Source organism: Erinaceus europaeus, chromosome 8, assembly GCF_950295315.1.
Source record: "Erinaceus europaeus chromosome 8, mEriEur2.1, whole genome shotgun sequence".
In the NCBI taxonomy this organism is placed as follows: domain Eukaryota; kingdom Metazoa; phylum Chordata; class Mammalia; order Eulipotyphla; family Erinaceidae; genus Erinaceus; species Erinaceus europaeus.
The window spans coordinates 2,075,908-2,089,443 of record NC_080169.1 but is presented as its reverse complement, the minus strand read 5'-3'; the positions used below and the strand labels follow the sequence as shown (position 1 = coordinate 2,089,443).

The following is a 13,536-nucleotide window of genomic DNA, read 5'->3' as shown; positions in this document are numbered from 1 at the left end:
CCCGTGATCTTGTAATTTACTAAACCACTAATAAAGTTTACAAAACAACAGCAAATAAACTGTAGGATGGGGTAACTGAGTCTGCAGATAGCAGGTGTGAGCTCCTCGTCCAAGTGACGTCTGTTCATCAGCAGCTACTGAAAACCTTTTTCTCTGAAGACATTCAATGTCTGGGAGCTCTGGCTGCCCTCAGGCTGTGGCCCGTCAACCCGGCCATGTCTGGAGAACATTCAGACAGCTTACAGGAAGCAGAGTCCTTCAGACACTGGCTTGGATAGACTTGTTGTGACATGGAGGGGGACTTTGCACCTAGGACTTGTCATCAGGGTGATGCTGCCACCCCAGAGGCGGGCAAGGGCAGGTAGGCAGGGTGCACATGAGCATGAGAACTGGGGTTAGGCCAGTGGGTGGTGCCCTTTGTGGAAGCTCTAGGAAAACTCACCGTCGTGTCTGAGACAGTGCTGGAGCCCATCCAGAGGACTTTTCTGAAATGACCGTCATAGTGGGGGGACTCTGTTGAGGTGGCGACAGGCTGGGCTGGGGGTTGTACCATTAGCACGATGAAGACAGGAGGGTGAACGGCGGTGAGAAGGCTTGAGCTCGGCCACAGGCTGAGGCTGGGTGTTCAGAGGCGTGTGGTGTGTGTGCTGTGGACGGCAAGCCAGAGCCCTGCACCTGGTCCAGCACAGCCCCAGGACGGGGTTGAAAGTCTGCTGTTGCTGGAGCTTTGACATGTCCAGCCAACTTTTTTTTTTTTAAGACAGAGACAAGAGAGAAGGCTGGAAAGACAGGGCAGCGCTGTGGTGTGACACAGAACGCCCAGGTAGGTCTCAGCCTCCATGACCCAGGTCAGTGTCTTCTTCCGTAATGGGGATTGTGTTCCCCTGCTGGGAAACCAGTCATGACAACACTCAGTGGACAGCCACTCGACAGCTACAAGGCACGACATGGGGACAAAGTGGAGAGCACCGGAAGTGATTCTGCTTGCTGAAGTGAAGGAAGGAAGTGAAAGACAAGTACCAGATGGTTTCATTCGCATGTGGAAGGTAGAGAACTGAGACACATGAACTTGCAAAAATAAGTTAGCCACCCTGGACCCTGAGGCCTTGGGAGAACTGCAGTAGGAGTGGCGGGTAGCTGTGTTCCTAACAGCTTGAAATTCTATACATCACTAAGGAAGAAAAGGAAAGAAATTAAAAAGCAGATATTTTCTCCTGGCCACACATGCATGAATTTAGGTAATACATACATCTGATTAGAGATTATCCAGGGACTCTGATGTCAGAATGGGCAAGGAAGAGTTGGGTTGAGGCAGAATTGCTCCTCTGTCATTATTCTTTCATTATATTCCTTTGAAGAAAGTTGGGATGGAGGGGGCCAGGTGGTGGTGCATGTGGCTAAGCACACACATCACAGTGCGCAAGGACCCGGGTTCAAGCCCCTGGTTCCCACCTGCAGGGGGGAAGGCTCATGAGTGGTGAAGCAGGGCTGCAGGTATCTCTCTGTCTCTCTCCCTCTATCTCCCCTTCTTTCTCCATCTCTCTCTGCCTTCCTATAATAAATAAATAGATAAATAAAATTGACCTGCCAACACCCATGTCCAGCAGAGAAGCAATGACAGAAGCCAGACCTTCCACCTTCTGCATCCCACAATGACCCTGGGTCCATACTCCCAGAGGGATAAAGAATAGGAAAGCTATCAGGGGAGGGGATGGGATATGGAGTTCTGGTGGTGGGAACTGTGTGGAGTTGTACCTCTCTTATCCTATGGTCTTGTTGATCGTTATTAAATTAATAAAAAGAAAAGAAAGTTGGGATGGAATTTTCTGTTTTCCCTAAAAGGTGGACTAGGTTAACTTGGAAAAATAATTGAAAAAAACAAAAAACCTTCCTATTTTCTGTAAGTGTGCAGAAATGCTGAGCAAGCTATCATTAAAAATACTTTGAAATGCTTAGTGAAATTTGCATTAAATTCCACAGGGGGCAGAAAAGCAGCAGGAACGTAGCAGGATGCAGTAAGCCGTGGGCGTACCCGCTTATGCCTCGGCCGTGCCGGACAGAGCGGGGAGGCCCAGCCGTGGAATCTGATGAACTTTCACGTCCACTTGAGCAGAGGGGTCAAGGCCTTGGCTGCGCAGAGAGGGGAGTTAGAGCTGAGACTCCTGCCTGAACTCTCAAAACAAATTTCCAAAAAAATATTTGCATCTCTAGCTCCCAGCCTGCATGCTGACAAGCTGCCCTCCAGAGGCAAGACCTAAGTTTCCTTTCCCCGAATCTGGGGGCCGTGGTGGTGGAAAGGTTGCTGCTTCATGACTCGCCAGGTGAGATCCTGGAAGATGATGCAGTTTCCACCTGGGCCCCATGGGATGCTTGTTCTGGGCTCGCTGTCAGCCAACCGGCAGACCTTCTGGAGAGCTCGCTGCTGGGCCTGGCCCAGAGTGCAGGCTTGGAGGCAGAGCAAGTGCTGGCTTGAAGTCACCACGTTTGGGGTGGTTTGTCATGCAGCAGTAGACAAGGGGAACAGAGGGATGTGGACAGCAAACTACAGCTTCCTTACCGGGGAATGATGCAGCTTTAGGGGAGGAGCTGATGGCTGAAGAGGGGACTCTCCCCTGAGAAGTTGAGATTGAGGACCCCTCCCCCCATGGGCCCAGGAGCCGTCTCCAACTTAGAAATCCATAAAAACAGGTTTCAGACAAGGAGCGGTTAAATTAAATGGAACCAAGCTGCCAGAATCAAGTGCAAAAAAAAAAAAATTCTTCTGAAGTACAGCAGAAATAGGAAGGTATTCTAAGAGAGAAAAGTCAGCTGCCCTAAGTAAAAGCTCACAGTCAAACTGAAAAAAAAAAAAGAAAAGAAACAAATCAGGGCAGTGTTCTAATTTGATGAGTAAGAGAGCCAGAGAATGCACGTTGAAATTCAAGGTGAAAGTCTTCGACGTTCGAGGTAATATAATGGAAAACGGAAAGGAAATGCACACTCTTTAAAAATGAGATTGGAAAAAGCAAAAATAAAAAAACAGGTAGAATTAGAAAAAAATTAAAAAAATGAAAATGGAGCTAGGCAAAGAATTAACATTCTGAGAACGGAACAAGGCATTTTGAAGGAAAACGGTTTTTAATAGTTCCCTAAAGCTTCAAGACATGTCAGCTGGCAGCGCTCAAAGCAGAAGGACTGACGGAATAGCTCACCTGGGCGGCGCACTTGGCTCTGGCAGGTGTAGGCTCCTAGCTTCGAATCTGCTTCCCCTGCGCTGAAGGAGGCTGCAGCGCTGTGCTGCCCTGTCTCTCTGCCTCTCGCTCCTTCTGTCTGAAAGTTGGCCTGCAGTAGTGGTATGCTTATGAGAGACAAGCAAACAACAATATCCAAACACAGTTGATTTATCTCTGCTGCATAGCACTCACCAGGAAAAAATGATAAAACGAAAGATGTGTTTGAGGAAATGAGTCGAATGTGACAGAAGAGTTGAGCAGTAGAGAGGGCAGAATGGGGGTGGGTGGTGGTGCACCTGGTTAAGTGCACATGGTACTGAGTGAGCACAAGGACCTGTGCAAAGATCCAGGTTTGAGCCCCCACCCCCCATGTGCACAAGTGGTGAAGCAGGCCTGCTGGCGTCTGTCTTTCTCTCTGTCCACCTCTCCACTCTCAGTTTCTCTCTGTCTTATCCAATAAAATGGAGGAAATGGCCTCTAGGAGCAGTAGATTTGTAGTGCGGGCATCGAGCCCCAGCGATAACCTTGGGGGCAAAAAAAAATAGAATGAAAAAGTCCAACTTATATCAAACAGGCATTTGAGATCGAAAGAACCAAGAATATGGGAAAATTAATAACTGAAAAATCAAATGACTGAAAATCTTTTGGAATTGGTTAGTAATATAAATCATCAGCTTGAAAAATAATACCCAGCTTCAAGCAGGGAAATCAGAAAAGTGATTCACTGCTAGACACATCATAATGAAACCAATCAGAAAGGTGACTGATTTCTCTTCATATCTGCTACTATTAGTTCTTCATGGCCTCCCAATATCTCTCAGGTTCTCTCTTTTTCCTTTTTTTTAAAAAATATTTTATTGTACAGGTCCTGGAAAAGGATGACAGAGGACCTAGTGGGGGTTGTACTGTTATGTGGAAAACTGAGAAATGTTATGCATGTACAAACTACTGTATTTACTGTCGACTGTAAAACATTAATCCCCCAATAAAGAAATTAAAAAATTTGATTTATAATCTTACATAAAAATATTTTTATTTACTTTATTTGAATGAGAGAGAGATACAGAGAGAAAGACATCAAGACCAGAGCCCTGCTCAGCTCTGGCTTATGGTGGTGCTGGGGATTGAACCAGGGGCCTCAGAGCCTCAAGCATGAGAGTCTTTTGCCGAACAATTGCGCTGTTTCCCCAGCCCTGTCAAGTTCTCCTGAAGCTCATTGAGAGAGGACGGGCATCTGTGAAGTAAGAGAAACTGTTCTTTAAACCTGGGTTCAGGCTCTTGTTCATGTCACAAGGATTCTGTGGGCAGAGACTGAGGTAAGAAGCAATTAGTTGGGGGAGGGGAGCGGGTTAAGCACATGTGGCGCAAAGCCCAAACATTAGTGTAAGGATCCTGGTTCAAGCCCCCGGCTCCCCACCTGCAGGGGAGTCGCTTCACAAGCGGTGAAGCAGGTCTGCAGGTGTCTGTCTTTCTCTCCCCTTCTCTGTCTTCCCCTCCCCTCTCCATTTCTCTCTGCCCTATCCAACAATAACAACAATAATAACAACAAGGGCAACAAAATAGGAAAATGGCTGCCACAAGCAGTGGATTCTAGTGCAGGCACCGAGTCCCAGTGATAATCCTGGAGGCTGAAAGACAGAAGCAGTTAGTTCAGAGTTACTGCATGGGGAAGTGAGAGTCTACGCCTGGTGCGAGGTGTTGTGAGTCTTGAGGTGAGCTGCACTCTGCTAGTTTCAGGAATATTGCGAGAGGTGGGGCTGGTGGAGCGGACGGGCAGTTCAGGCTTGGTTCAGAATGGCTGAGCAATTTCACATTCCTATCAGCAATATATGCGGGCTTCGATTTCTCCAAATGCCCGTTACATGTGGGCTTGTTAAACAAATCCCTTTACATTTTGAGACTAGGTTGTGGTGCACCTGACTGAGTACATGCATTGAAGCAAACAAAGGACCCAGGTTCAAGCCCCCGGTCCCCACCTGCAGGGAAAAGCTTTACGAGTGGTGAAGCAGGGCTGCAGGTGTCTCTCTGTCTCCTCCACTCTTTCCCCCACCCTCAATTTCTCTCTGCTTCTATAAAATAAAAAAATATTTTGAATTTTATTTTTAAATGTTTAATTAATTAATTGGATAGAGACAGAGGTATATAGCTAGGGAAGGGGAGGCAGGGAGAGGGAAAGAGATGTCTGCAGCACCGTTGCACCACTGGGGAAGCTTCTCCCCTGTAGGTGGGGACTGGGCGCTTGGGCCCAGGTCCTTTGTGCGCTGTACTAGGTGTGAAGTGGCATCATGTCACAGCTTTGGTTAGCACTTTCCAGACTTAGGGATTATTATGTTCATGTTGTCTAGCTGTCTGTGCATCTTCTTTGCAGCACTAGTTTTTAAGAAAGAGCACCACTCCCACCCTGTGATTTTTTTCTGGCTGAAGGAAGAGAAAGAAGCAGTACTTCCACACGAGATGGAAACGCAGTCATCACAAACTTGTGTATGACCCAAAGGTAGAAGAAAACAGAGACGTCAAAAGCAACAGTTCTCACACTGAACTCATAACCTCTTTTTTTTTAAGTGTTAGAAAATATCTATAGTTTTTATTTTCTTTTTTAAATTTTTAATTTTTAAAATATTTTTATAGTACAGAATTACATGTCGACAGGGGTTTGAATCCACACCATTCCCACCACCAGAGTTCTGAATCTTCAGTCTCCCCACTGCACTCCACCACAGTTCCCCTAAAGTTTTAGACATGGGCCAACCATTTTCTCTACAACTATCTGTCCACATTCAATATTTATTTATTTTTTTATTTACCTATTTATTTATTTTCCCTTTTGTTGCCCTTGTTGTTTTTCATTATTGTTGTAGTTGTTGTTGTTATTGATGCTGTCATTGTTGGATAGGACAGAGAGAAATGGAGAGAGGAGGGGAAGACAGAGAGGAGGAGAGAAAGATAGACACCTGCAGACCTGCTTCACCACCTGTGAAGCGACTCCCTTGCAGATGGGGAGCCGGGGGCTCGAACCGGGATCCTTCTGCGGGTCCTTGCGCTTTGTGCCACGTGCGCTTAACTTGCTGCGCTACCTCCTGACCCCCCTACCTGTCCACATTTATACATAGTTGTCCCTTCTTTTCCCAATTCAATCCTCTCTTTTCCTCTAAGCCACGCATGACATCATAACCCCCTCCATATGTCTCTCTCCTTTTCCTTCTCTCTCTGTTGCTGATGGAGCTGGAGTGCAGAGTCCTCTGATCTTCATGCTGTCACTTCTCTCCTGCTGGGAGTGTGGACCAAGGTTGTTTATGGGGAGCAGAAGGTGGGAGCTGAACTCATAACCTCTTTACAGTTTCTACTCCTGCCTTTTGGCCATGGTGTACATTCTGTTCTAGCTTGTCTAGGATGAGCGTGACATATCCTTCCAAGCTCTGAGACCTTAGTGCGTACTGCGTCTGACTGCACCCCGCCCAGTTCCCCTAATGAGCTGGGCGTCAGCTGTGGGGCTTCCCAAACGAAGACTCGCGAGCACACAAGACTAGCGAGCGCACGGCTGCCCTAAAGATGAGTCACCCACCAGATGGTCAGGTTTGCAGCTTTGAAGCTTTGCAAACAGTAGCATATTTAAAGGTAGTTAGGCACTGAAATGTTTTCACTTCATTATGAAGAAGACAGTATATAAATTAGTGAAAGTTTAAATTAGAGAAAACTTAGAAAGTGCTATCTTCTGTTTTCCAAGTACCCAGCTTACACCATTAACCAAGTGTCAAGTGGATTTCACTCTTAATAGATAAACTTCTCTTTTAATTAGCATACTAGATGAGTACTGTCCGAGTTCTTTTTTTAAAAAAAATTATTTATTTTAAAAAAGGAGACATGAGGGAGTCGGGCAGTAGTGCAGTGGGTTAAGCGCACATGGCGCAAAGTGCAAGGACTGGTTAGGATCCTGGTTCAAGCCCCTGGCTCCCCACCTGCAGGGGAGTGGCTTCACAGGCGGTGAAGCAGGTCTGCAGGTGTCTCTCTGTTTCTCTTCCTCTCTATCTCCCCCTTCTCTCTCAATTTCTCTCTGTCTCTATCCAATAACAAATAAAATAAAATAAAATTTAAAAAAGGAGATACGAACAAAACCATAGGATAAGAGGGGTATAACTCCACACAGTTCCCACCACCAGAACTCCATATCCCATCCCCTCCCCTGACAGCTTTCCTATTCTTCATCCCTCTGGGAGCATGGACCCAGGGTCATTGTGGGATGCAGAAGGTGGAAGGTCTGGCTTCTGTAATTGCTTCCCTGCTGAATATGGGTGTTGACTGGTTGATCCATACTCCCAGTCTTCATCTCTCTTTTCCTAGTAGGGTGGGTCTCTGGGGAATCGGAGCTCCAGGACACATTGGTGGGGTCCTCTGTCCAGGGAAGTCTGGTTGGCATCATGCTGGCATCTGGAACCTGGTGGCTGAAAAGAGAGTTAACATACAAAGCCAAACAAATTGTTGAACAATCATGGACCTAAAGGCTGGAGTAGTGAAGATGAAGTTTTGGGGGGTACTCACTGCAGACTATTGTGTACTTCTGCTTTCAGGTATATATTTTGCCCTAGTTTATAGATACGTGTGAACATATACTCTATCTCAGGGGACCTGGTCTATATCTAGGTTTTGGGACTTTGTTAGGAAGTGAACCGCCTGGAATGGAATTAGAGAATACTATGAAAGTAAAGGTCTCACCCGAGTAATGAAGCTGAAGGGTTGTCATTCCACACGTGAAGTCTCTGGACACAGTCTGAAGTGAAGCATGCTGAGGTAGCACATGTTACATTGATTAGGTTGGAATCGGCCAATGCAATATTATTTGATATGAATTGAGAGAAGCATGCAGGAAAGTGAGCCCCACCCTAAGGTTCCAGGACTGGGGGAAATATAGGCTCTACAGTGGAAATGTGATGAGGTTCCTGCTGTCTTAGGATTCAAGAAGACAATGGATAGTTACTGTTATCATCACATTATTTGGTAATTGGGTTAACTTTGAAAAGTCCCTATGTTAGGATTTGCTGTATAATACCCAGCATCTTGTATATAGCTGTGTTACAAGTTGCTTCTGTTCTCCCTGGTCTAGGCTTTTGAGAGAGTCAACATATCAAAGACTCAGCCTATGTATTAAAAAGATGCAGTCTGTGCTTTAAAAAGTTTGAGACATACAATCAATTTTCCCCTCTCATATTAATTAAATAGTGATTTATATGACTAAAAATTAATAGGAGTGTACATAAACACCATTCCCACCACCAAGAGACTGTGTCCCATCCCACCTACCCTCACGCCCCCACCGCCCTGGGAAGCCGAATGTCCACCCTCCCCCTCACCACAAGGTTTTTACTTTGGTGCCCTATTCCAGATTTATTCACATCCTGCTTTGAGTTTCCCTTCTGTTCTTCTTTCTCAACGTCTGTTGATTGCCCTGGCCCGCGGGGTCATCAAACGGAGACCCTAGGAGGGGGAGTGGGAATGGGGTAGGACAAGAGACGCGAGAAATGGAGACAAGACAGGAGTCTGATCAAGTCTCGTCTATTGAAAATTTTTCAGGTGTATTTAAGGATGGCTCTAAGGTTAGGGAGGGACCATAGCAGGGTTGCTTGGTTACCTAACCTTGGAATGTTCTTTCCTTGCCATCTATGGTCATGCCTGTCCTGCTAATGGTGGGGCTGTCCCAGGGGAAGGAATGCAGCTGCAGAGGTTAAGGAAACATACCTAGGAGGTGGGAGAGGGGACCACGCACTGTAATGTGAGCGCTTAACCAGGTGCACCACTGCCTGTCCCTTACATACCTCATTCTTGACCTGCCACTGAGGCCAGTGTCATGGACCAACATCACTGAGTGCCTGTCAGACTCTGATGGTATGAAGAACAGGAACGTTCTCCCCCAATAAAGTGAGAGGTATTATTATTACGAGGGAGGGAAAGATGCTTAGATAAGTAAATATATACAGCAGATGTTCTATACAGAAAGCACCCGTCAGCCGCCATGATGGGAACATGGTTTTAGCATTAAGATCTTAGTATTCTTAGGCTAAACAGGCAATTACATTTTAGCGTCTCAATATACACTAAATAGCGTCTCGATATACACTCAAAGGGGGGAATGTATATCTAGGAATAAATTCAACAAAGGAGATGGTAGATGTGTACGTTAGAATTGTAAGTCACCATGAAAGTGTCTAAAAGAAAACACAAGGAAATGCAAAGATAGTCTGTGCTCTTGAATGGGAAGGATTTCTATCATTAAAGTGATCATTCTACTCGGATCTATCTACTGAATGTAGATTCAGTGCAGTTCCTATCAGAATGCCAATGAATTCCTTTAAGGAAATAGAACAAGGCCAGGTGGTGACACACCTGGTTAAGTGCTCAAAGACCTGGGTTCAAGCCCCTGGTCCCCACCTGCAGGGGGAAAGCTTCACAAGTGGTCTGTCTCCTTCCCTCTCTTCCTCCCCCTCCCTTCTCAATTTCTCTTTGTCTCTATCCAATAATAAATTAATAAAAATATTAACGAAAACAGAAATAGTACAAACACTAAAGAAGTCTGTCTAGTGCCTAAAAAAACCCAAACCAAAACAAATAAACAAACAAACAAAACCTGGTCCTGTCATAAACAGGAGTTTAAAAGAACAAGAGAGAAGGCGCCAGGCGTCCTGACTGTAAGCATAGTACAGGCCGACCACAGTCAGAACTGCCGGGAGGCCCCGCTGGGAAGGACACAGTGCTGTAGTGTCTCCTGTCCTCCTCCTCTCTTTCTCTCTCTGTCTCTCCTTTTCTGTCATTCACTCTCTATAAAAAATAACAGCAAAAACAAAACTGGCCTTCTGGGTGGGTAGTAGTGTGGGCGTGAAGTCCCAGTAAGAGCCCGGCAACAGAGACAGGCAGACAAACAATTAATGACATGAATGGGGGGACATAACTTTAGATTCCATAACTATTAACAGGAACTAAAAATGGACCAGGTGGTGGCACACTTGCCTAAGCACGCACACTACCGTGCACAAGGACCCGAGTTCAAGCCCCTGGTTCCCACCTGCAGCGGGGGAAGGCTTTGTGAGTGGTGAAGCAGGGCTGCAGGTGTCTCTCTGTCTCTTTCTTTCTCTATCTCTCCCTCCCCTCTCAATTTCTCTCTGTTTGTCCAATAAAATTAGAAGAAGAAGAAGAAGAACTGCAGCATGTATTTTCACAGATGTAGAAAAAGCATTTGATAAAATCTGACCCTTTTTTTGGATCATTAAATGTCTTAGCCACCTAATAAGAGTGGTGGTGGGGACAGGGAGAAGCATGCACATTTAAGAATATATATAACTCACCTACTACTAAAGCTGTGCTTAATGTCCTTCCTTGAAATCTTCCTGTTGAGATTGGGACATCAGCTAGTGGCAAAACTGCCCACTATCCAAGTGAGCTTTGAAGGATCACTTTTTAAAAAATTTTATCAGTGATTTAATATTTATCTACAAAATTACGAGATAACAGGGGGTCAGCTCTGCGCCATTCCCACCGTCCCCACTGCCAGAGCTCTGTGTCCCCAGTCCCTCCATAGGAAGCTCCAGCAGTTCTCCTGAGCTTGCAGACACGGGCTGACTATTCTTTCTGCAATTGTCTGCCTCTATTTGTACATGTTTGCCTGTTGTTTTCTATGGTTCCATCCTCTCTTCCTTTCCAAGTCACACCGACACCTCTTACAACATCCAAATGCCCCTCTCCTTTCCCTCTTCTCTCTCGGGTCCTCATGGAGCTGGGGTTCAGAGCCCTCCGGCCATCTTCCCCTATCATTTCCCCCCTCTGAGAGGATGGACCCAAATTCTTTTTTCAGTGCAGGAGATGGGAGTTAAGATAGATGTTCAAGGCTTCAAACAAGAGCTGTCTTTTGTTCAAAGGATTGGAAGATGTGTTTCCTACCAATAACATATTTAAAATTTTTATTTCCATTGATAGGAAGGCAAGTTGGATATAGAACATCCCAGGAGAGTCAGTTCAGTTCATGGAAATGTCTGTTTGCCAATGTGCGAGAGACTCTGTAGTGAGGGTTCAGTGATCCTTGTGAGGTCTCCTTGGTGTGTATGAAGTGAGGAGTGGGGGGGAGCTAAGAAGTGGGTTTTGGTTGGTTTGAACAGGTGTCAGGTGATGAGGGAGGCACCTGAGTGGGGCGGGCGTTCCGAGTAGTGTTCTCATAACTGGGGTGTGCTTGTAGGTCAGACATCAGAGGGCTCCCCTTCCAGAACCCAAAGATGTGCATCTACCCCCTGGGGTTCTGTGTCTTGAGGAGGAAGACCTTGAAGGCATAGAACCATTTTCAGTCTGTCCTGTCAAGCGCGCATGATACCTTGGTACTGACCGCGTCATCTGACTGACTAGACCTACTTTTGTGATACCACTTCAGCCAATGTCTTCTCTTTTTACTTATTTTTTATTGCTTTTAAATAAGATTAAACTTTTAAAATCATCTTTATTTATTTATTTATTTATTTATCGGATAGAGACAGCCAGGAATTGAGAAGAGATAGGGAGAGAGACAGAGAGACACCTGCAGCCCTGCTTTACCCCTTGTGAAGCTTTTCCCCCCATAGGTGGGGACTGGGGCCTTGAACCTGAGGCCTTGCACATTGTTACATGTGTACTCAACCAGGTGCACCACCACCCGGCCCCTGCTGTTCTTATTGTTTATTTTACTATTATTTATTGCCTGCAGGGTTATCACTACAGATCCACAGCTCCTTGAGTCAACTTGCTTCCCCTTTCTACACCCTGGTTCCTGGTATCGTGTTTGATATTTCCCAATAAAGAGTAAATTCACAGCCCCCTCGGTAGCCCCCTTGGGCCCCAGCAGAGGCAGAGTGGCAGGTCTGTGCTGCCTCAGTCCCATTCTGTCCTGACTGTGCTGTCTGGCTCTTGGGCTTGGTGAGCTTTCTCCAGGTGCATGAGTAAAAAGTTCTGTTCTGCAAAGTTCTGGAGATGTGTTTTGCCAAAGGCCATCTTGCAGCCCTAATAAGAACCGTAAGTTCTGGCCAGGCACCGACACTGGCTCAAAGGCTGGTGCCTCAGACATTGCTACGTGGTATTATTCTCACCACCAGCACAGACCCTCTGTGGAGTGACTGTCTCCAAAGAGTGGAGTTACCATCACTGTTATTATTTTAGCTAGAGAGAGACCCTACAACACTGACGCTTCCTTGAATGTGGTGGGGTCTGGACTTGAAGTGCGCACTATCCAAACGAGCTATCTCATCAGGCCTAAGAGCAGAATCTTGCAGCTTGGTCCTTTGTGGGAGCTGAGTTCATGGGGGGAGACTGTGTCCAGACACCCTACTGTCCTCTGTCTGTCCTTTGTCTGCTTCAGTGAACATCCACGCAGCTGCCTTTACCTGTATCAGGAGCTGGGGTCGTTCACCACTGGAAGGAGACAGATCATATCTCCAGTACTGAACTATGAGCTGAAACACCAGAGTGTTGGCCCTTCTTTCTACACGTTAACTGTCACAGTCCCCATTACTCTGCACGTTACGGGTCTGTATCTTCCCGTGCTCTCTGATGTTGCTGCAGAGCATGAGAAGTATGAAGACCCGTCTGCTCTGCTTTGGAGAACCCTGAATTGGGCCCTGCAGGACGTGGCGCTGGCTGGCGGTTCACCTACCTCCCTTCTCCTTCCCCTCTTCCTCAGGGTCCAAGTCACAGAACTGTCTGTGGAACTCCCTCATCGACGGACTCACAGGCAACGTCAAGGAGAAACCCCGGCCGACGATCGTCAATGACCCGCGGCCACCAGAGGAAATCTTGGCAGATGAATTGCCTCAGCTTGACAGCCCAGAGGCCTTGGTGAAGACGGCCTTCAGGTTTGGTGGATTGCAACTCAGTTTGCTCCTCCTCCTCCTTCTTCTTTTTCTTCACTTATGGAGTTAGTCCTTTCAGTTCTGTTGGGTGTATCAGCAGGACGGCCAGCAAATGACCTCATTTCTTTGCTCTGAGTGAATCAGAATGGATGGGGTGTTGTTAGCTGGCTGGCATCACTGCATGTCACGAAGATCCTATCAGTAGCTAAGTTGCTGTTGGTGTTTGATGGTGTTTAAATGCCGAGGCAAAGCATTTACTGGTGTTGGCGATTTGAATTGGAGTAATGGGTCTTTTGCTTCAGAGGAAAATGGCGCATGGAGATAAGTGCTGGGAGGAAATGCTGTAAGGACCCAGTCAGCCCTGTGCTTTGCTGTCTCTGCTGGCACAGAGTTTCCAGCTGTAAGAGATGCCAGAGCTGCTCGCCCCTGCCACGATGTGGGGGTCTTCTCGCACGCCTTCCAGGCGTTGGACT

The 13,536-nt window shown here is 46.5% G+C and overlaps 1 protein-coding gene and 1 long non-coding RNA gene across 2 annotated transcripts in view; one reads left to right on the top strand and one right to left on the bottom strand.

Annotated features, from left to right (window-relative positions):
- PDE1C (phosphodiesterase 1C) overlaps window positions 1-13,536 on the top strand; it is a 432,015-nt gene that overhangs the window by 75,926 nt on the left and 342,553 nt on the right. Inside the window, exon 5 of the mRNA XM_060195824.1 lies at window positions 12,895-13,066. Within this exon, the coding sequence (XP_060051807.1) occupies window positions 12,895-13,066 (172 nt within the window). The remainder of the gene's footprint in view (window positions 1-12,894; window positions 13,067-13,536) is intronic.
- Window positions 1-13,536, bottom strand: part of LOC132539849 (uncharacterized) — a 325,383-nt gene that overhangs the window by 262,020 nt on the left and 49,827 nt on the right. The window lies entirely within an intron of this gene.